Source organism: Sinocyclocheilus rhinocerous, unplaced genomic scaffold (assembly GCF_001515625.1).
Source record: "Sinocyclocheilus rhinocerous isolate Xijiao unplaced genomic scaffold, SAMN03320098_v1.1 scaffold33, whole genome shotgun sequence".
NCBI classification, from domain to species: Eukaryota; Metazoa; Chordata; class Actinopteri; order Cypriniformes; family Cyprinidae; genus Sinocyclocheilus; species Sinocyclocheilus rhinocerous.
Window position 1 is genome coordinate 93,304 of NW_015657591.1, and position 21,981 is coordinate 115,284.

The following is a 21,981-nucleotide window of genomic DNA, read 5'->3' on the forward strand; positions in this document are numbered from 1 at the left end:
GATCTTAATTGGGTTAAAACAGAAACCAAGCCATTCACACAGAACGCAAATTCAGCAAATTTTTTAGATGGACAAATATGACTGCTGCACTTGCGTCTCACACAAGAGATGTATAGAAAGCCATGCAAAGTTAAAACTAACTAGTTAAAACTTTTAGAAAACGTGACGAATTTGTGGAGGTTTATTCCTTTTCACTGTGTCTCATATGTTTTTAAATGCAATCTGTGTGAATGGCGCTTCGGCTCTTTGTATTAAGCAATGCATAAATACATGATGCTGTTTTGTTCATAATTATTTATGCAATTAACGAAATTATATTTGATTTATATGAGTTAATTTAGACATAATGCACGTTTTTTTATAGACCGTTATTTCCTTGCGTTGACTATTTAAATGTGCTGCATTATTTTGTTCATTGCGCCCTCCTGTGGCCTATTTAATCTGCATATAAAACATTATAAATTTGTGTTGGACTGTTAAAAAAATATTTGTTGTTTGTCAATAAATTGTTAATTTAAAAACAAAAAAATTACCCTTTGTTTAAAAAAAAAAAAAAAAAGTTATAAAAAATGTCAATAATTATCGATACCGAACGATATGAAACCTTATATCGTTGATGCATTTTTTTAGCTATATCGCCCAGCCCTATCAGTCAGTATATTTCTTATATGCAGCCCTCTACGAACACCTTGGCAATTGAATCGCCATTGGCTAGTAAATTTTTTTGTTTACTCGCCAGACTGATAAATATATACAGTACATACACATATACATATATACACACCTATACACACACACACACACACACACATATATATACACACATACATACACACACACACACATATACACATACACATATACACACACACATATACACACACACTTAGCCTCCAACTCACACACTGGCGAGTAAAATCTGAGAATTTATTAGCAATTGGCTAATATTAGACATCATTTAGTCGCCAGAGTGAAGATTTAGTCGCATATGCGAGTGATTTACTCGCAATGTAGAGGGTTGTATATGGCACAGAAAAATATTCTACTGTCTGGAGGTACTTGAAACAGACCAATATATTCTGATTTATGAAGAATGGGACTGCAAGCAATGTCTTTCCTCTGGAATAGTTTTATTCATTGCTGAAGGGCACCAGAAGGGTGAGTAGAGCTGCATTTAGAACAAGTCAAAACAGAGATGGAGACAGCTGTCAGTGAAAACATGGGAGGAAGGAGGATGAGACGGGTAGATTAAATATTGTGTTTGCGGTATTGCATAGATTAGACAAGTACATTCATGACTGATCTAGCATATAATGTATTTGCAAGGGTGTAAGTCAGCGTATGCTAATTGCTTTACTTTTTATTATAGATTTACTTTAAGAGACTCTTGTACTTACTTGTCTCTAAGCAGGAAACATTAGACTGGCCCGAAGAAAAATATGACTTGTTTTAGCAAGTCTGAGAAGCTGTGTTAAAAAGGGTTCAGAAGAGGATTTTTTCCCCTAAAGATTAATAAGATATATATATAAAAAAAAAAAAAAACATCTTCCATTGCATAATTGAGTATTTAATTGGAATTGTCAGTCAACACCTATACTGAGTAAATCAATCTTTTTCTGTAAGATAAAAAAGATTATGTTCTAGGTCACCTTAGCTTGTGCCTGTCTGCTTTTAGAGGATTTTTTTTTTTAAAGAAATTAATACTTTTATTTAGCAAGGGTGCATTAAATTGGTCAAAAGTGACAGTAAAGACATTTTTAATGTTATAAAAAATCTCATTTCAATTTATTTTCCAATATGTTTCAATTAAATGCTGTTCTAAAACAATAAAATATGTTTTCAAAATTTGCTAATAATAAGAAATGTTTCTTGAGCACCAAATCAGCATAGAATGATCATGTGACTGAAGACTGCTGAACATTCAGCTTGCCATCACGTCACTACATTTTAAAACGGAAAACATTATTTTAAAATATTTTTTAACGTTTTATTTTGTAAATTGTAATATTCCCTTTTTTGGTCAAATAAATGCAGCCTTTGTGTTAGCATAAGAGCATTCTTTTAAAAACATTTAAAAAGTAGTGTACGAAAGTAATTCAGATTTTTTTTTTAGATTTCACTCCCTTGTGGATTGCAGAAATGGATTTTTAGAAATCAGTTATATATATATATATATATATATATATATAATAATTTGTTATTTCAGGTGCTTGGTCCTCATTTTCCATTCATTCACCCACGTGAGCCATGACCTAATAAATCCAGTTCATAAAACCCCTTGTAAATTATGTCAAATGAGACATTTACATGCTGTACAGATAAGAGAGATCCTTCCAGTCAATATTAAGCACATGTACTTAGATTTGCATTTTGTCAGTGTGAGTTTGTACTAGGGTCAGAAATGAACTTAAATGAACTTATATTAACAAAGGTGGCATATGTGTATCTACATAACAAATGCTATTGCTTTTGATAGCGTTAGTTGGCAATGTCACTTTGCAAAGAAACACTTTGTGTCTGCGCACATACACATACAACTCCCGTTATCATCACTGAAGCTGTCTACACTGCAAAATAAATCTCTTACTTATATCTGATCTGCACTTTGTGTATGAGTAGGGCTGGGCGATTTTATCGATTAATTCGAATTTAATGCTTTGCCACGATTTTATTTTTTAGAAATCGAGGAATCGCAATTTTGAATAGAAATATTGCCAAACATTAGAATTAGACACTTTGCCAATATGCCAATGATAACAGTAAAGAGAAAAGAACGATCCGTGTGACGCGCTCATATCGTTAAGCGCCATTCACACAGAATGCACTTTTGTGTTGACAAAGAAATGACATGGGCAGTGGAATAGGAAAAGCATGCAAGAAGCTTCTTTTAACTTGAGCGCTGCCTTTTTAGAATGCCGTTTCATACATGAGACGCTGCAAGAGATGCGAGTGCAACAGCCAAACGTGTCCATGTTTACATGAAAAAACAATGGAAAAGCAGTGCAAGCAAATAAAAAACCTGTGACTACTACTGATATTTATGTCTGATATTTCATGTTTGCATCATGATGACAGTCTGAAAACTGCTGTTCATTGTTTTTACTGAACATTTATAGTTAATAATAGTCTACTGGTGTTATACTTTGTCATTTTGAATTTGAATTACCTTGACTTTTGAGATTTTTTAAAAGCATTTTCCTGTCATGCCAATATTGAAAATATGTTTTAGTTTCTGTTATATTGGAATCAGTTTCCCCGAAAACTCTAAATCCAGTTGACTTGTGTTTACTCTGTGGGTTGATAAGGAGTCTGCTGTCCACCGGAGCACATGTGTCCTGACTCCGCCCACCATCTCAGTGTCTGCCTGTATTTACTCGCAGAGCAGATGGATACACCAGAGATCCGAACTGAAAGAGTCTACACAAAACAACACTAGCTAATACATGATGTAGTTTTTAATGAGTTACCGCTGAATTTGCTCTGAATACATTTATCCAATCGCTCTGTTGCTCAGAAGAACTTGAGTAGTTGCCCGTGTGTTTTAATCGTTTCTTCAGCATGTGGTAAAAAGATGGGAAAGCTCCAGTGAGGGTTTCCTCACCACTGTCTGACATAAAGGATGACTTTAGGTGGTTTGTCGACTGCTTTAAGCACCTCCACAGAATGCCTGTCTACACACAATGGAATACAAATACTGCTGCAGAGTGGATTAGTGTACCAGGACAACATCAACCGGTTGTAAGTTTAAAAAATACCAGAATATGTTTATGTCTGAATATGTCTTTTATTTTCTTTTGCACATTTCAAAGTCCCTTTTATCTTTCTTTTTTTCTATAATAATTTCTCTTTTTATTTCTTTTACTTTGGTTATTTCTTTTCTTATTTTTTTTAAATTTATTTTATTTTATTCTTTATTTAATTTTAAGTTAATAGTTTTATTCATTTCAGTTCTTTTTCTTATTTATTTTTTTTCTCTCACACACACTAATTCCAAAGTTCAGTTATATTGCGATTCCATTGAGCTTTTTATCTGTGATGACTAAATACTGTTACTTCCTGTAATGAAGGATGTTCAGTTTATCAAGAAACCAAATATAAACTATATTCAGATGATTTTTCCATCTGAGAAGCATGTTACAAGTATGTTGTGTATGTTGTGTCACGTGGTGATTGAGACAGTCAAAACAAACAAAGTATAGTCTTACACCTTACATCACTCCTACACCATCTTCCTGTCCTCAGTAAACAGGACGTCCTTGCCACACACGTTTTTATCATTATGCAAAAACAAAACATTCATTCCGTTTAAGCATACTGCAGACCACACAATCTCTTTTTAAGTGTGGAAAAAAATCTTAAATTTGACCAGTGTTTGTGTATATATACGTATATAAGGATAGCATTGTTGCAAAGTGTGACCTGAGGCTTTTTTTGTCTTTACATAAATATTGTTATTAAGCTGTTATATGTACAGAAACCCTCTCAGAAACATTCTTTTGAATATGCAGACTGTCTTGATTCATATAAATCAACAAGATCAAAATGGATTCAGAAATGTGCAGGGCTGCTTTCAATAATGACTCAATCTTGATGCTGTCAATGCACACACATTGATGGAGTGTTCGGTTCACCATTACACGTTTATCACCTCGTCTTTCTTTCTTTCCCCTCCCTTTTCCTGCTGTAACACACAAACCACTGCTTAAATGAAACCATGTGTGTTAGTATTTCGTTGTACAGTGCGAGCAGACAGACGACCGTAGATTGAAGTGTGGTTGGACAGTTCTTGACCCCTGTCAAACTGCCACTTTATTTGTGTGCTATTCTGAGTTTGTTAGTTACTGTGGTGGGTCTTTCATGGAATAGTTTGCACATTTCAAAAATTGTTTTCCAGGGTAGAAGGATTTTTGGGATTTAACTGGGAACTTCCTCATTGAATCTATTCAGATTGCTCACTCACTCTCTGAACCACAGGTTATGATGTCCCACTCCAAATTATCCAAGAACAGTTACTGTGTTTGTTTTCTTCTTGAAGCCAATATATTTAATCATTAATTCACCGTCCTGCTCTTACAAACCTTGTATACCTTTCTTTCTTCCATGAATTATGAAAGTAAATCTTTTTTGTCCATATAATGAAAGTGGAAGAAAGCTGTCCAGCTCCAAAATGACGACAAAAAAAATGTATGCATTCTAGTTTTCTGAAGCCATTCAGTAAGTTTGTGTGATGAACAATCAGAAATTTAAAGACCTCATAATTTTTAAATCAAAATGTCACAACTTGATCTTCTGGTGAAACAACAGGTCACATTTATATCTGCCTCCATCCAATCAACAACACCAATGGATGTTGGATGGAAGCAAGACCCCATCCAATATTTTTTCTATTTGATAATCAGTTTTACTTGTCACAATACAGAAGAAAAGGACATATAATATTAAATCACAAATAAATAAATCACAAACACAAATTGTCCCGTTAGATTACTGACTGGTTTATATGACCTTCATATGAACCATAACACGTTGTTAAAATACATAAAATATGTTGTTAAAATACATATTCTAATAAATAGTAATTTATATATTTTTTTATTTTTTTAATACTTAACATGTTGAATTAATATGTGTGTGTACATATATAAATATATATTTTTAATACAAAAAATTGTGTATTGATATATTGTTAATATTTAGAAAGCTCTTGGGACAAATATGCTGCAAAAACAAAATCTTATAAGAAACAATCCTTTATAGTAGTTATAAAAAATAACGTAACAGGTTCATGATTAATAACATCAGATCATTAAAGAGATGCGACAGACTTTAGACACACAGTCACATGTACATACTCCCATAATACTTCATTCTCACGCTTTCAAGCCAACCTACAATAACACCCTCATAAAAAGACATATGGTGACGCACATGACTCAAAACAACAGGCACACATGCGCTAAATGAATCCGTGCCTCTCTCACTTCTCTGTTCTCTCTGCTATTCACACTCGCTCTTGTTTTACAATCTGCATAGTCTGAATGTCATTGATTGGAGGGAGATATGTTGCATGGGATTATTCAAAGAACAGAAACTCGCACACACAGATCCTCCAGCTGTCGCAGTGATGGGGAACAGAGTGTTCTTGTTTGCGTCCTGCACAGAGAGTTCGGTGTGTGAGCTAATGCCCTCAAAAAGGAGTCCTCCCATATTCCCCTACTGAACTCAGTGTCTCATGTTCCACTCGGGATGTAAAACCCATCAGAATTCATAGAAAAGATAGAAATAACACAGTGTTTCTTTCACATACTAGGCACAGTTAAGATGGATGTCTTCCTCTCATGGCTTGTTTAAGAATAAACTGATTTCTAAATGCATGCAACTACTTTTAAAATTTCACAAAATAACCTCTGAGAAATACACCAGCATAATTAAATAAGTTTAAGCATTTGTTTTTCTGTTCTGTAGATTTTTAGGTTCTGTCTCTTCATTTTAATTTGGTTTTAATGTGTTTTGCTGACATCATACTATTGTGGTCATATAGCAACATTTGCATGTGCAAGCACTCTTCAAAAGATGTAAACATATATTTGTATTGCAAAATATTACAATGTAAATTATGTTAAGATAGTAACAAAAAACAACAAAAAAAAGTTCAAAATGCATACACCACCGTTTAAAAGTTTGGGGTCCGTAAGATTTTTTTTATGTTTTTAAAAGTTCCTTTTGAAACATTATCTAAGTATCTGTTACACAAAAATACAGTAGAAACAGTCATTTTGTCAAAAATTATTGCAATTTAAAATAACTGTTGTCTATTTTGATATGTTGTAAAATGTAATTATTCCTGAGATTGCAAAGAGATTGCATTGTCACATGATCATTCATAAATGAAACTCATATATAGAAGAATTTTTTTTTTTTTATTATTATGAATGTTGAAAACAGTTGTGCTGCTTAATATTTTTGTTTAAACTGCACTTTTTCAGTATTCTTTGATAAATAGAAATATAAAAAGAACATAATTTATTTTAAATATAAAATCTTTTGTGATGTTATGGATGTCTTTACTGTCAAAAAAAAAACATACTGACCCCAGACTTTGGAACGGAAATGTATATATATATTCCGATATACACTATATTTCAATTTCTCTCTCTTTCTCTGTCCTCAGCATCAGTGAAAGCTTCCTAACAGTAAAAGGTGCTGCCCTTTTCCTTCCACGTGGGAATGGCTCCTCTTCCTCCTCCTGCTCCTCCAGAATCACAGCACAGCGCAGCAAACATGCAGGTCAGGGCATCTGTTAGACAACATGTGCAAAATGGGCAATAAATAGAATGTGAATATTAATAGTTAATGAACGATTTGAACTTTTGGAGCAGGGGACCTTCAGCAGCACCTGCAGACAATGTTCACATTACTGCGGCCAGAGGACAACATCCGTCTGGTGAGCACCACACACACACACACAGTAACTAGCTCAACCTAGTGAGCTGCCCATGGAGGGCACATTTTTGGGCACAGTTTGGCCAAAATCAGCCCACACTACATTGAATCCTTCACATACAAGAAGAATCCAAAATGGGGAAAATGTAAATCATAGCATAAAAAGTCAAAAGGCTTATCTAAAGTACTGACGCTATGTTTTTTTTAAATGAATTCTCTCTTCCTACAGGCTGTGCGGTTGGAGAGCGCTTTCCCACAGTGCACCCGTTACATGGTGGTGGTCTCCACTAATGGCAGACAGGACACAGAAGAGAGTGTAGTGCTGGGCATGGACTTCAGCCCCTCCGACAGGTTTGCATGTGCTGCTTCTTGTACTGTTAAGTTAAACCAATCAAATATAGTAACAACAAATAATTACATTTTGTGTTCGTTGCAGTTCCTGTTCCATAGGCATGGTGCTTCCTTTGTGGACTGACACACGGATCCACCTGGATGGTGACGGGTATGTGTGACAAATCTGTTAAAAACTGACACATCTATTTCTCCTGCAGGTAGTTCAGAAAGTGTTTCACTCCTCTATTTTCTTCACAGGGGTTTCAGTGTGTCTACAGATAACAAGATACACGTATTCAAGCCTGTATCAGTCCAAGCCATGTGGTGGGTGCCTTTCCCTTTTTTCCTGAGATTCATTAAAGGAGACATATTATGCCCCTTTTTACAATATGTAATATAAATCGCTGGTGTCCCCAGAATGTGTATGTGAAGTTTCAGCTCAAAATACCCCACAAATCATTTATTATATCATTTTGAAAATGCCTATTTTGAGTGGAAGCAGAAACACGCTGTTTTTCGTGCCCGTCTCTTTAAATGCAAATGAGCTGCTGCTTCCTGCCCCCTTTTCCAGAATAGAGCTGCGCCATTACAGCTCGTACCTGCTAAAAAACATATTTTTTGGTTATGATTATCATGTTTATCGCACTGAAATCATGCGTTTTAAACAATATTAATTTAAACTTCTGATAAACGGTTTTCTGAGTGCACACGCACAGAAAGCGGCTGTCACAGCATGTGAGTACTAAACTAAGTTCTCATTCACACACAAGTTTACATTAAAAACACATGAGTTACAAAAAAAGTCGGTTATGTTTGTGAAGGTAAACAGCTGGGAAATAAATTGCATGTTTATTTTAGACACTTACAGATTAAGGGGCAGTAATATTATAATAAGATCTCTTTGCTATGTCACTAGACCAGAAAAAGGCTTACCAAAACAAAGTTACTGGGTTAATCTTTTTCACGTTTTCTTGGTTGGTTGATGCACCGGGGACCTGATTATAGCACTTAAAACCTGGAAAAGTCAGATTTTCATGATATGTCGCCTTTTAAATAGTTTTTAAGAAATTAAAGTTTTCCGTTTTCTAAATTGAAAATAAAGAGCTTTTTTGAGGTTTCTGATGGACATTTTCAGTTGCTGAAATTTTGGTGCGTGAATATTTTGAACACTTTTACTGAAAATTATTATTATTATGTTTAATCAGATATTTAAAAAAAAATAGTCATAGTCAAAGGTTATTTGCCCTCTATTTTTTGAAAATGTGTATTGTTCCACTAACTTATTTTTTATTATTTATGTTTTGTTACGTATTTGATTATTTTTATTTTCATAAAAACAAACTGTATGCATTTATGGTAAAAAAAAAAGATAAATCAGGGTTCGTACGGTCATGAAAAACCTGGAAAAGTCATGGAATTTTAAAACAGCAATTTCCAGGCCTGGAAAAGTTTTGGAAAAATAAATAAACCCCGAAAGTTTTGGAAAAGTCATGGAAATCCATTTCACAAAACTCTGTATAATAGAATTGTGTTTAATCAGGTTTTGAATATCGGTGCGGGATTGCGCATATTAGGCCTATATCGCATACTTTTACTCATTCCCGCAGCTTTTGACTTTAAAATGATGGATATTCACGCATGTATTCAATAGTCTATCGCATACAGGTTTGATGAGTAAATAAATCCACACAGACTGATCAAATCAGTCATTTGAAAACAGCGTGAGTGATTCAGCTGTACCGCGTCTTCTCTCTGACGTTCTCTTCAAACGGCTTCATAGGCGCATCTTGTCTGCGCTACAAAAGCCGCTGCACGCTGCGATACAAGACTTTCTCTCGCGTTTCGGGACAGTTGACAGAATTGTCACTTGCCTAATCGGGTCATTGTTGCATCGTCACAAAATTGTATTATTTATTTGCACGTCTTTTTAAGCAATTCGGTACTCGCGCGCTCCAGAGGCGGTGCGCAGTCAAATCCAAAGTGCGCTCGTGCGTATATAAAGCCACCTTGCCAGTACCAAATTGAGTTTGCTACCAAATAAGCTCAGCAGAACCCTGCACGGGCCTCAAACATATGCCCTAGTCCGGCCCTTAACAAGCTCAGTAGAACCCTGCACGGGCCTCAAACATATGCCCTAGCCCGGCCCTTGTCCGACAGATTATCAGAATTACCGGCCGAATCCGACTGGAGCCTGTGTCTTTTTTCTCTTTCTCTCTTCACCATTACACAGCTGCTGTTGTAGCCATTAAAATAGTTCAATTTTGTTTTAATGGCAAAGTGGTTATATTTATTTTCGTTTCTTTATTACGTTAATTTAGAAATATGTTTGGAACATTTTTTTGTTTGTTAAATTCAAGTTTTTGTTTTTTAAAGTAACGACCAAGCGGCCAGTGGCAGACAGTGAGTTAATCATAGCCTATGTTTGATAAATTTAGCCTTCTCAAATCATCACCACTTTACTAAAGTAAAATCTATAGACCTATATAAAATACTTTAAAAAGCATATCACAATGTTAGTTTAAAGGGGTCATATGATGCTATTTTAAAGATTATTATTTTGTGTATTTGGTGTAACAGAATATGTTGACATGCTTTAATGTTCAAAAAACACATTATTTTTCAAATACTGTACATTATTGTAGGTAGGCGTGGTTGACTCTTAACTTTTATAAAGAATATCTCTTTGGATTTGAGACTTTAGTCTTTGCAACTTTACAGATCTTCTTTATGCACCAAGAGCTTGTAACACTACAAAGAGAAAGGAAAACTTGAAATCGCATCATATGACCCCTTTAAACGGTTAACCTAGATAAATGTGTGCTAGGCGCTTATCCAATCGTTTGTGCAGAGAAGCTAAAGCGCGCTTTGCAGGACATGGAGTCGCCAGCACGATCACTTGCATTTTTTTCTTATAACAGTGGAAACAACCACACACAAAATGACACCAAAATGGCCATCCTGGCCACACAGTTAAATAAATGATAATATTCAGTGATGTGATATGTGAAATGTGGAGTAATGTCTGGCACAGTTGCAGCTTGTACTTATTACTAAAACAAGAAAGCAAACAAGTAGCATTAATAGTCATTAATTTTAGTTAACAGTTGATCATTTGAACAGATTTTTATTCTTATTGTAAAATAATGGAACCTTTATGTCATGAATATTGTCTCAAAAGTCATGGAAATGTATTGGTAAAAATGTGTACGAACCCTGTAGATAAATTATTTTATAATTAAATTACATATTTAAAAAATAAAATTATCAATATGAGAGCTTATTATCATTGAATTGTTAAATCAGTCATTGTTAAATATAGATTCATGTCATCTATCATCCCTAGGCTGTTAATTTGTTGTTTAAGGTTTTGATCTAATATTGATACTGGGGCACTAAAGGCTGATATATTGTGCCTAAGAAACAATTTTAGTATCAGTCCAACCCTAATATGGTGGCATGTTTTGATATGGAGCACCTTTTTCTCTCAGGTCTGCCCTGCAATCTCTTCATAAGGCCTGTGAAGTGGCCCGCTGTCATAACTACTTCCCAGGCAGCCTCTTCCTGACTTGGGTGAGTTACTACCAGAGCCGGGTGTCTTCAGATCAGGCCCGCATTAATGAGTGGAACGCCATGCAGGACGTGCAGTCCCACCGAGCAGACTCACCTGTGCTCTTCTCTGAAGTGTGAGTACTAATTTGTAAATGGTCCTGCAATTTGAGCAAACTGACGCCAGTTTTGATGTATCATGGAACTTTATATTTTAGAACAAGACACTTTCTCTAAATATGGCTAATAGATAATCTAATATATATCTTTTGCTTGCAAAGTTGTACCAGTGGATGTGTTAGATTTGCACAAATCATTGATTTTCTTTTTCAAGTGGTGAAATGTTAACAGAAATATGAAAGTGTTTTTTTTTTTGTTTGTTTGTTTGTTTGTTTTTTTGTGTTTGTTTTTGCTTTGTGTCTCCAGGCCAACTGAGAGAGAAAGAACAGAGAGACTCATCAAGACTCGTTTGAGAGAGATCATGATGCAGAAGGACCTTGAGAACGTCACCTCTAAAGATGTATGATCCAAATACACATCCTAAAAATCACTTCCTGAATGATTTATTTATTCAGTAGAATCTTCTCACGTGTACTTAGCTCACAAGTTGTACCTGCACACACACTTCTGTTTAGATCCGCACAGAGCTGGAGATGCAGATGGTGTGTAACCTACGGGAATTTAAGGAGTACATTGATAATGAGATGATCGTCATCTTGGGACAGATGGACAGGCCCACAGAGATTTTTGAGCATGTTTACCTGGTGAGAGTTATGTCACCAATACATTTTAAATATGCATTTCGTTTACGTTGTACCGTAAGTCATTTTTGGATTGCACATAATTATAGGGTTCTGAATGGAATGCATCTAATCTGGAAGAGCTGCAAAACACCGGGTGAGTTCTGTCTGAGACATCCTCGTCTATGAAAACACGCATACCTATAATACCTGCAATAGAGGCTACTTTGCCAGACTGTTTTAGCCATAAACCTGTGTTATCCTTTATTATTCTCTTTGAAATCTCTTCCTGGCGTTAATAATTACACAGATTTTCGGTTATGTCTTTGTGTTTACTATCAGGGTGCAATACATCCTTAATGTGACGCGGGAGATCGATAACTTCTTCCCAAGCCTATTTGAGTACCACAATATCCGGGTTTACGATGAAGAGGCCACAGACTTGCTGGCTTACTGGAATGACACTTATAAATTCATCTCTAGAGCCAAGTGAGTATGAATAACCTCTTAATGCTCACTTTGGAGTAAAACACTCTCTGGTTTTCTAGCTGTAATTGTTATACAAAGAACTTGTGTTCTTTCTAAATACTTATGCTACGTTTGTTATGTCAGAATTACCACATTTGTGAGATTCTACTCTGAATCATTTTGGTTTCGCTCATAACTGCAAATTGATCCATCTATGGTTGTGTTGCTAATGTCAAGAAAACACTTTATCAGTACATTAATTATATGGATGTATTAAAATTTTGTCCGATACCAATAAGACAATAAAATATAACTGATAGCTAATACAATTATAATAGTTATTATTATATTAATTATTAGTGCAATTTTAAAATTCAAAACATAAAAATAAACCAAAAATGTTTAAATGTTAAAGTGATTTTGGACTTCACAATATTGTGCAGTATTAAAAATGGAAATTTATTTTGAGATATTATTAAATGTTATTAAATTATGTTTTTAAGTCAGTGCCAATAGCCTTCGGGGCAGCGCACCGACATATAGCACCGTTGTGCTTCAGGCGTCCCGAGTTCGAGTCCCAGTTCGCAGATTTTTCCCAATCCCTTCCCCCCTCTCTCTCTCCCACCTTACTTCCTGTCTGAAATACTGTCCTATCCTAATAAAGGCAAAAATGCAAAAATAAATCTTATAAATTCCCCCCCAAAAATTATGTTTTTAAGACTAACTTTGACCGAGCATTAGATGACAGCTATGGTGATCTGAATGTAAAAATATGGGAACTGAGCATTATGTCCGTATTGGTTCGATATACAGGATATCCAGTTTTGACTAATACTAATAAATTAATAATAATCGGCCAATAACCAATATTCTTTCAATATATATTGTGTGTCCCTAATTAATTCATCTCAAAATGCATTTGCAATACTGACTATAATAAAATTGCATATTACATTTTTTTTTGAAGTATCTAACTAGCTTTAACTGTTGAGGCTGCTGCCATTTTGCTGCTGGTGTTCTTTTAACATAACGTCACGACAGTGAAGTGAAACAAAAATCTGAATTTTCATTTAAACAGATTGCAAGGAATGTTACATTAGGAAACCAATGAACAATACAATTGCTGAAAATCCAAATGATCAAGAACTTCAAATAACATCCAGTGCACAGCATGAAGGAATACTCATAAAGATACACTAATAGGAATACTGAAGAACTCAGAATTTTCATCAGTTAAAATTACAGGTTCAACAAAGGCATGAAAAGTTTTCAGTAAGAAACTTGAAATTACTGTAATTCTGATGCAATGTGAACACTAGTATTAGTATAAAAGAACCAATGTTTCAGGTTTAAAGTCTCTTTTTGTTTTTCTCTGCTCCTTGGTTTCAGATAAAGTCTTAATTCAAATTAATTGTTAACCTGTGTTTTAGTTTTGCTTCACCAAAAAATGTCATGTTGACAGTACTTGCACTACATCTATCTTTTAACACAAGACTAATGTAATACCTACAGGAAAGCAGGGGCAAAGTGTCTGGTGCATTGCAAGATGGGCGTTAGTCGTTCTGCCTCCACTGTGATTGCTTATGCCATGAAGGAGTACGGCTGGGACCTGGAGCAGGCCTTTGAGTATGTTAAAGAGCGGCGAGTTGTCACCAAACCCAACCCATCATTCATGAGACAGCTGGAGGAGTATCAGGGAATCCTGATGGCCAGGTAAATGTGCCATTTGAATGTGTGTAGTCATGTGAATAGCAGGAAATGTCTGTGTGCTTTTAAATATTTAAACCTGCAGGTATACCACTCACTCTAATGACCGCAGACACGTTCACTTCCATTTTAATGACATGTTTCTTTTCACAGTTGATTATAGGGCTCTGATTGTATTCATTGAGATGTTACAGTGGCTGTTCGACCACATTCCACTTAGTAACTTGTGCGTCTTTGTGTGCTTGCGTCTCAGAGGTTGTAAGTTTGTGCATGTGGGCTCTGGTGTGGGTGGGTATGCATGTGCAACAATGCACTTGCACTTCCTGTAAAATCACTGAGTGGGATTATTCATGTTTTTTTAGGTCTGACAAAACCACTCAAGCTGTGAAATATTTTTAAAAGATACATGTTTATAACATTTTTCTTTGACATCTGTTTGACAGCCAAGCTTTCATAATTTTTTATCTCTCTGACCCATTATAAGCAGTTCAAAATTGTATTTGTGACATACTCAGTGGTGGCGGGTCATGTTGCTAAATACTTAATGTGTAAATGTAGGCAATTAAGTGATCATATATTAATGTTAAAATCAAAACTATGACTATTTCAGAGTGACCCATTTTTGTAGCTTAGTTTTCATAAATGGTTTGCAGGTTTATGCAACTTAGAGTACACTACCATTCAAAAGTTTGGGGTCTGTAATTTTTTTTTAAATATTTTTATATTACAAGGATACATTAAATTGATTAAAAGTGCCAATTCAAACATTTGTGATATTAAAAAGATTTCCAATGTAAATAAATGCTGTTGTTTTTTTGTTTTTTTTACTCAAAGAATTCTGGGGGGAAAATGTGGCGCAGTTTCCACAAAAATATTAACCACCACAACTGATAATAATAAGAATGTTTCTTGAGCATTACATCAGCATATTAGAATGATTTTTGAAGGCTCATGCTACACTGAAGACTGGAGTAATGGCTGCAGGAAATTCAGCTTTGCCATCACAGGAATAAATTACATTTTAAAATGTATTAAAATAGAAAAGAGTTATTTTAAATTAAAATAATATTTCACATTATTACTGTTATTAACTGTATTTTGTAATTTATGTACTTTTGGAAAAACATAAAAAAATATTTCCAACCCAAAACTTTTAAACAGTAGTTTGTTTATTGCAGCATGCACAAGCAAGAAAAATCCTGTCTTCATGATATGGACAATTTAAAATGAACAAAACTGCCAGTGAGTTCTTGATAGTTATTTATACCACAGCTGACATTTCTGTCATTTTACAGTCTTATACCACAAGCCGTCATGTATATACTGTAAATAATGTGTTACTACGGTCAATATTCACTTAGCTGATAAGAGCAGAGGGTGTGAAATAAGACAAATGTGCTGTGAGTGACTCTGTGCTCACCTGCAGGACTATGTTATAATTCATAATTCACATTAATTTCAGTAGTTAAGTTTTGTTTACCCAACCTTTCCTTTTCTCCATACTAGCAAACAGAGACACAATAAATTGTGGCGTTCCCACTCGGATAGTGATCTGTCAGAGCACCATGAGCCACTCTGTAAAGCCACTGCTGCACAGTCTCTCGGACGCTCCAATTCCCGCAACCAGACCTTCAGCCAGACGTCACCCTCATTGCAGGATTTCCTGCAGACTCTCACACCCACCTCAGCCAGTGCTACTGAAGCTAAGGAGCGGACAGAGCCTGATACGACATCCTGCCCAGATACCCACATTTACAATGGCCTGGGGAACCCAGACGACAACCTCCATGAACCCACAGAGATGCCTTCCCTCCCCAGACCCAGGGCTGCCACTGTGGTCCCAGAAGCCAGATCCGATGTCACCTCCATGACTATTGCAGAGACTGTCCCATTGGGTCGTCCTCATCCACCCGCCGCTGTACATAACCCACCCTCATCCCCTAGGCTTCTCTCAGATGCAAAGGCCAAGCAAGGTCTGTCTGAGCAGCCTGAGGTGTCCGATCTTGTGCCTTTGGAGAAGTCTAGTCCAAAGGTGCTCTCATCTGTGAGTGTTAGGAGTAGGACTCCTGAGCCATGCATGCAGACCCCGGACTCTTCAGGGCTGCAGGATCTCAGCCAGCAAGTGCCTGACACGGGGACGGACTGTGCGGGGCTAAGTTACAGCAGTGATGAAGACCACCACCCCAGTGCCACATTACACAGAGCTGGGCTCTCGACCACCCCTCCCTTGACTCTAAGCACAGACCGCATTGACTTCTTCAGTGCCAGAGAGAAGTTCCAGGGCCTTTCTCAAGAGGGTCAGATCCGTGGGACTTCTGAGCAGGCGGTGCAGCAGACACCTCGGGACAAAAGCCCGAGTATAGAGACAAAACGGCTACTTCCTGACAACCCTGTCAAAGAGGAGGAACAGAAAAAGGTAAGGTGGTATTGAAAAATTGTGGGAATGTGTAGTTTTGGAAACTTCCCTAATAGGGATTGATAGTTTCATCATTTATTCACTCTCATGTCATTCCAAACCTGTGCAACTTTCTTCTGTGGAACACAAATGAAAGATACTTGAATAATAAAGACATTTAAATAATGCAGGTTTGAAACAACACAAAGGGTGAGTAAATCATGACAGCATTTTGGGTGAAATGTCCATTTAACCCTACAATGCTATAATTGTGTCTAATTTCTTAAAAGAATAGTTCACCCAAAATGCACAAATTAACAAAGGAGTTTATTTACTTTTATGTTAATTCTCAATGAAATAAATTAAACCTCTATGAATGACTATAAATTCTTATTTAGACAGTAGGACAAAGCTTTGAATGCATCTGTCTTAATATTATGTTATCATCCTGCAGCAAGGGAATAATGTTCCTGAGAGTAAGTGCCAAACTTTATTAAAATCAGGTTCGGTTCCCATACTGTGTCTCACCACAATCATGTTTGAATGAAGTCATGTCCCACACTGCCACCCACTGTTGATGAGAAATGTTGCATGGGATCCTGCATCTGTCATGGTGTTGATCAGTCTGCTGCAGTTGCATTCAGTTTTCATGCACAATTAGAGTAAAAGGTGAAGTGTGTAATTTTTTGATGGTAAAAAAAACTTACCGTTTGAGTTTAATGTCCCTGTTTAAACAAAGTATACCAATCATATATTAACACTAGTTATATTTTCGTACACATTGCAAATTTAATATATATATAAAAAAAAAAAAAAGTTTTAAATAGGACCAAATTGTAACTTCTGGTTAAATTGCTGCAAAATATTAATAATAATATTAATAATAATAATTGATGCCAATTGAAGTTGGAATCACTGGAAAGCCCACTGTTGTCCTTTATTAAATGTAATTGATGTAATGAATTACAATATTAAAATAAATGAATACATTTGAAATGTAATAAATTACTTGCAGCTTAGAATGCTCTGATGAACTTCCCGCTTGCTAGCTTTAGGCAGCAGATGTCTTGTGTTCATTTCAGGGAGGCCAGTCATTTGACATGCTTTGGCTCCTGCATTTCAAAATGACCAGATAAACATGATTTCTTTTATTCTCTAAGCGAACTATTCAGTCACACGACTCGTTGACACAAAGTCACATGGCTTTTTTTTATACGCATCTAGGAATTTATTCCACCACCCAGAGTACCATAGCAATTACATAGTAACTTATTGGCAACTACCAAACACCTTAGTATCAAGGCTATGAGGTCAAGCACCACTCACATTTGTGCAATTCCACTTTTTGCCGCTAGAGGCATAGAAATTGTACACTCACCTTTAAAACACAAAATAATGAAGGTACATATTCAATACAAATATGCCCCTGTTTTTCTGCTACAGGAGAGCTGCAGTGTCTCAGTCCATAACACAGTTTCAGAAAAGGAGTCCATACGGCACAGTGTAACCCCTCCCCCCCCTCCTATCAGCCAACCTGTTTCCAGTAGCAGCAGTGAAGAAGAGGAGTTCACACAAGCCACATCAGCGGAAGCTGAAAAGGAGAAGGTGGAGCATGGGAAGGACCAGCAAAGCGACTGGCCAAAGGGCACCGTGCGCCAAGCCACCAGGGAGCTTGAGCAGAAGATCAAGCAGGAGGTCTCGTCAGCGACACTGGTGTCCTCGGCCCCCGTGTGTCCCTCGCGACGCTCCCCCGTCAACACCAGCAGCAGAGAGAAAACTGAGGAGACCTCATCCCACACACACCTCACACCTGATCCAAGCACTGTGTCAACACACCATCACCAGCCTCAGAACAACACAGACAAGGTGGAGAAAGACGAGAGTATTTCGGCTGATGAGGACAGAACGGGAAGAGAGAGCGAGAGACGACTCAGGGAGGGAGAGCGCATGAACACCGGCCTCACGCACTCAAGACAAAGCCATTCCATTTCATCTAGCTCCTCTCTAGTCATGGTTCTACAGCTGGACGGAATCACCGAGCAGGAGAGTTACACAGACTCCGACTGTCCGCCGGGACGCTGTCCAAAATACATGAGGGAAACCTGGGAGACCCTGAAAGAGCTCGGGGCGTTCCTCTGGCAGGTGAGTGGCTGCTCGGACAGGCGGCTCAGCCAACCGTGGTCCAGGAGGGAGCAAAGAAAGGGCCGGGCTGCGCGAGAGAGGACCAAAGAGGTGGAGGCTCGGATCCGGCAGGCTGGCCTGACCCCACCCTCAATGATGAAGCGCTCAGCCTCGTTGGCCAAACTGGGGTCTTTGGAGCTCTCGCCTGTTGACCTGAGCGAGCTTGACTTAAGTCCTGCCTTACTCTCTGCTCCCACCAGTAAGCCACGTTCCCACTTGTTTAGTGATGATACCTCAAAAAAGAAACGCGTTTTGCCCCATTGCACTCCTGCTCTCCCTTCCTCTTCTGCCTCTCTTGTTTCTTCCACTGGATCTCATATGCTCGGACATGCAGAGAATGATGATGAGACTGAAGAGGCAGAATATAGTGACTGTGATGTCGTGCCCATGCCACTGCCACTCTCCCCACCCTCCAATCAGAGTTGGAGGCGGGATAATGCACAGGAGGCAGCAGGTTACGCCCCGTTGCCTGCTCCTGCCTTGATACCTGTGGCAACACGCCAACAATATGGGAGGACACATCCCCTGCGGAGGCTGAAGAAACGGACCATTAACCCTTACCACACTATGTGACTTTTATTCTGTATGTGTGAGTGTACTTGTGTTTGTGCCTGCCAGTGTGAGTTTGTGATTAAAGCGATAGTTCACCCAAAAATGAAAATTCTGTCATTTATTCACCCTCTTGGCTATCCAGACCTGTATGACTTCTTCTGTTGTGGAACACAGAAAAATTTCTTTTTTTTTCCCTTAAAATTAAAGTCAGTGGGGTCAGATTTTGGACTCCATTGACTTTCATTGTATGGACAAAAACATCCTTCAAAATGTCTTTTGATTTTCCACAGAATACACAAAGTCATACGGGTTTTGGTTGACATGAGGGTGGGTAAATGATGACAGAATTATCATTTTTGGGTGAACTATCCGTTTAAATTGCCACACATACCTCAGTGGGCCTTATCCAACTGGAAATCAAACAATGTGGATATTTTAGAGCACAATGCGATTTGAATGTTTTTGGTGGGGTTCATGGCCCATAGAATAGGAATCATGTAATCCTGACCCATCATTAGAGTAGAAAACAATTGCTGCTCTTAACGAACAATGAAATGTTATGACTGATATACTTTTTGCACAGTGTCTATCAGGTCATTCTTTGCATACTATGGTAATACATTACCATTTCATCCTTTACGTTGTCAGTCTATTAACGAAAACCACAATGTTCTCTACTGAATTGGATTCTGGAGGTGTGTGTGTGTGAGAGAGAGTGTGTTAAGGGTTGAAGGAGAGCCATAGATGAGTATGTTTAAATGCATTCAGAAATGAATGACATGTAATTGCGAGTGTAAAATTATTACAAATGTGAGATTATTATGTGTGTGCATGTTGGTTTTAATGAGAATGGGATCAGTTCTGTGGTACTTGTAGAATGTAGAGTTTATGGGCCTCAGTCGGTGTATGTATATTTTGTGGATGTGTATGATATGTATACTTTACCATGGGTGTGTGTGCATTTTCTGTCTGTTTTCTTCCTTCAGAATTTTCTGTTTTGTTAAAGACGACAAAAAAGAGACAAGGGGGAATTTAATATGCAGTTTTTATTCTTGTTTTAAGTTGTTGTTTTTTAACTGTGGTTTGTACTCTGGAAGCATGTTCGCAAGAGTATGTATTTAGAGTTGCTTGTAAGGGTGTTTGTTGTACAGTGCAAAAAAGAAAGAAAACTGAAATATGTCTTTCTGTTTGTCGTAAGACTGGAAAAAAAAATCTCTTTTTATTGTGCTTAAACTGTGACATTAAAGAAAATTTCAAATGGACAAAAATACTTTTTGGGGTGTATTTTTTTTTTTACCAGGTTCCCACAGTCATAAAAAAACATGAACAATTTCGAAAAAAAGTTTTATTTTATTTTTGTTCAAAAGTTATATTATTTTTTAAAGCTGTATATTTCTAGTTATTCTCATCTCTAAAAATCTAAAATATTTGGTCAGGTAGAAATTGCTCTTTGTGGGTCCAGTCTCTAAGAGAGGGAACCCTGTATTACTCTGAATGTATTACTTGTTCTTACTGTTCAGGACACAGTTAATGTTTAATTGGTGCTTGCTACACTTTAAAAGCTGAAAATATCAGTCATAATAGACCAAATATAGTCAGGATTATTTAGTGATAGATAATATTTAGGGCCCGAGCCCCGATGGTGTGAGGACCCTATTGGAATTGCTCCGTTTCTTCTTCTTCTCCAAAGTGAATCACATTTTTGAAGGCCTAAACATGCTCCAAAACTCATGAAACTTTGCACACGCGTCAGAACTGGCGAAAATGTACATCTGATATGGGTTTTAGAAGTGGGTGTGGCAAAATGGCTCGATAGCGCCACCTGTACACATTCAACGGAGTGCGCCTCGAGCTAAGTTTTATGTACGAAAATCGGTACACACATGTAACACACCATTAGATACAAAAAAAAGTATCTTGGTACAAAATCCAAAACCCAACAGGAAGTCAATTATTTTGAATTTCCTGTACGATGTTTGTGCAGTTTTTGCCATTTCCAGGCCTCATACTTTGACGAACTCCTCCTACAGTTTTAATTGGATCATCTTCAAATTTGGTGTGGGTTATCTTAAGGCCTTTGTAACGTTAAATTGCGAAGATCTTGAGTTTTCGTCAAAGAGCGTGTCCCTAGCGGCCTGACAAAGTTTGATGTTTCGCCATGAAACAGGAAGTTGCTGTAACTCAGGCAAACAAGATCTGCCCTGCCCCAAACTTCACACGTTTGATAGGAGTTCTGTCCTGAAAACATGTCCATGCCCATATTCAGTTATAGTCATAGCGCCACCTCCTGGCAACAGGAAGTGTCATGGTTAACAATGTTATGGACTCCTAAAAGTGTCAACAAGTGTTAAATCGGCTGGCAACATGATAGAAACATACTAAAACATGCTAGCAACACTTAACTAAGTGCTAAAGCATGCTATTAATGCAGTGAAACAGGAAGTTGCTGTAACTCAGGCATGCAGTGGCCAATCTGCCCCAAATTTAACAAGTTTTATAAGAGTCCTGTCCTGAACACATCTAAATGCCCATTTTCAGTTGTAGTCATAGCGCCACCTGCTGGCAACAGGAACTGACATGCTTAACACTGTTATGGACTCCTAGGAACATATTAAA

General features: G+C 37.1%; 1 protein-coding gene across 2 annotated transcripts in view; it reads left to right on the top strand.

Annotated features, from left to right (window-relative positions):
* Positions 1-19,504, top strand: part of LOC107721401 (protein phosphatase Slingshot homolog 2-like) — a 41,454-nt gene extending 21,950 nt beyond the window's left edge. Inside the window, exons 1-14 of one of the 2 annotated variants that reach the window (XM_016529397.1) lie at positions 3,264-3,738; positions 7,172-7,287; positions 7,380-7,444; positions 7,673-7,794; positions 7,880-7,945; positions 8,035-8,100; positions 11,265-11,459; positions 11,749-11,842; positions 11,958-12,086; positions 12,173-12,219; positions 12,405-12,551; positions 14,043-14,243; positions 15,744-16,653; positions 18,076-19,504. In XM_016529397.1, coding sequence (XP_016384883.1) covers positions 3,620-3,738; positions 7,172-7,287; positions 7,380-7,444; positions 7,673-7,794; positions 7,880-7,945; positions 8,035-8,100; positions 11,265-11,459; positions 11,749-11,842; positions 11,958-12,086; positions 12,173-12,219; positions 12,405-12,551; positions 14,043-14,243; positions 15,744-16,653; positions 18,076-19,386 — 3,588 coding nt within the window. In that variant the 5' untranslated portion in view covers positions 3,264-3,619 and the 3' untranslated portion in view covers positions 19,387-19,504. Of the gene's footprint in view, positions 1-3,263; positions 3,739-7,171; positions 7,288-7,379; positions 7,445-7,672; positions 7,795-7,879; positions 7,946-8,034; positions 8,101-11,264; positions 11,460-11,748; positions 11,843-11,957; positions 12,087-12,172; positions 12,220-12,404; positions 12,552-14,042; positions 14,244-15,743; positions 16,654-18,075 lie in introns of those variants that run through there. The other variant, XM_016529398.1, reaches the window with a different exon arrangement.
* Positions 19,505-21,981: the final 2,477 nt, after the last annotated feature.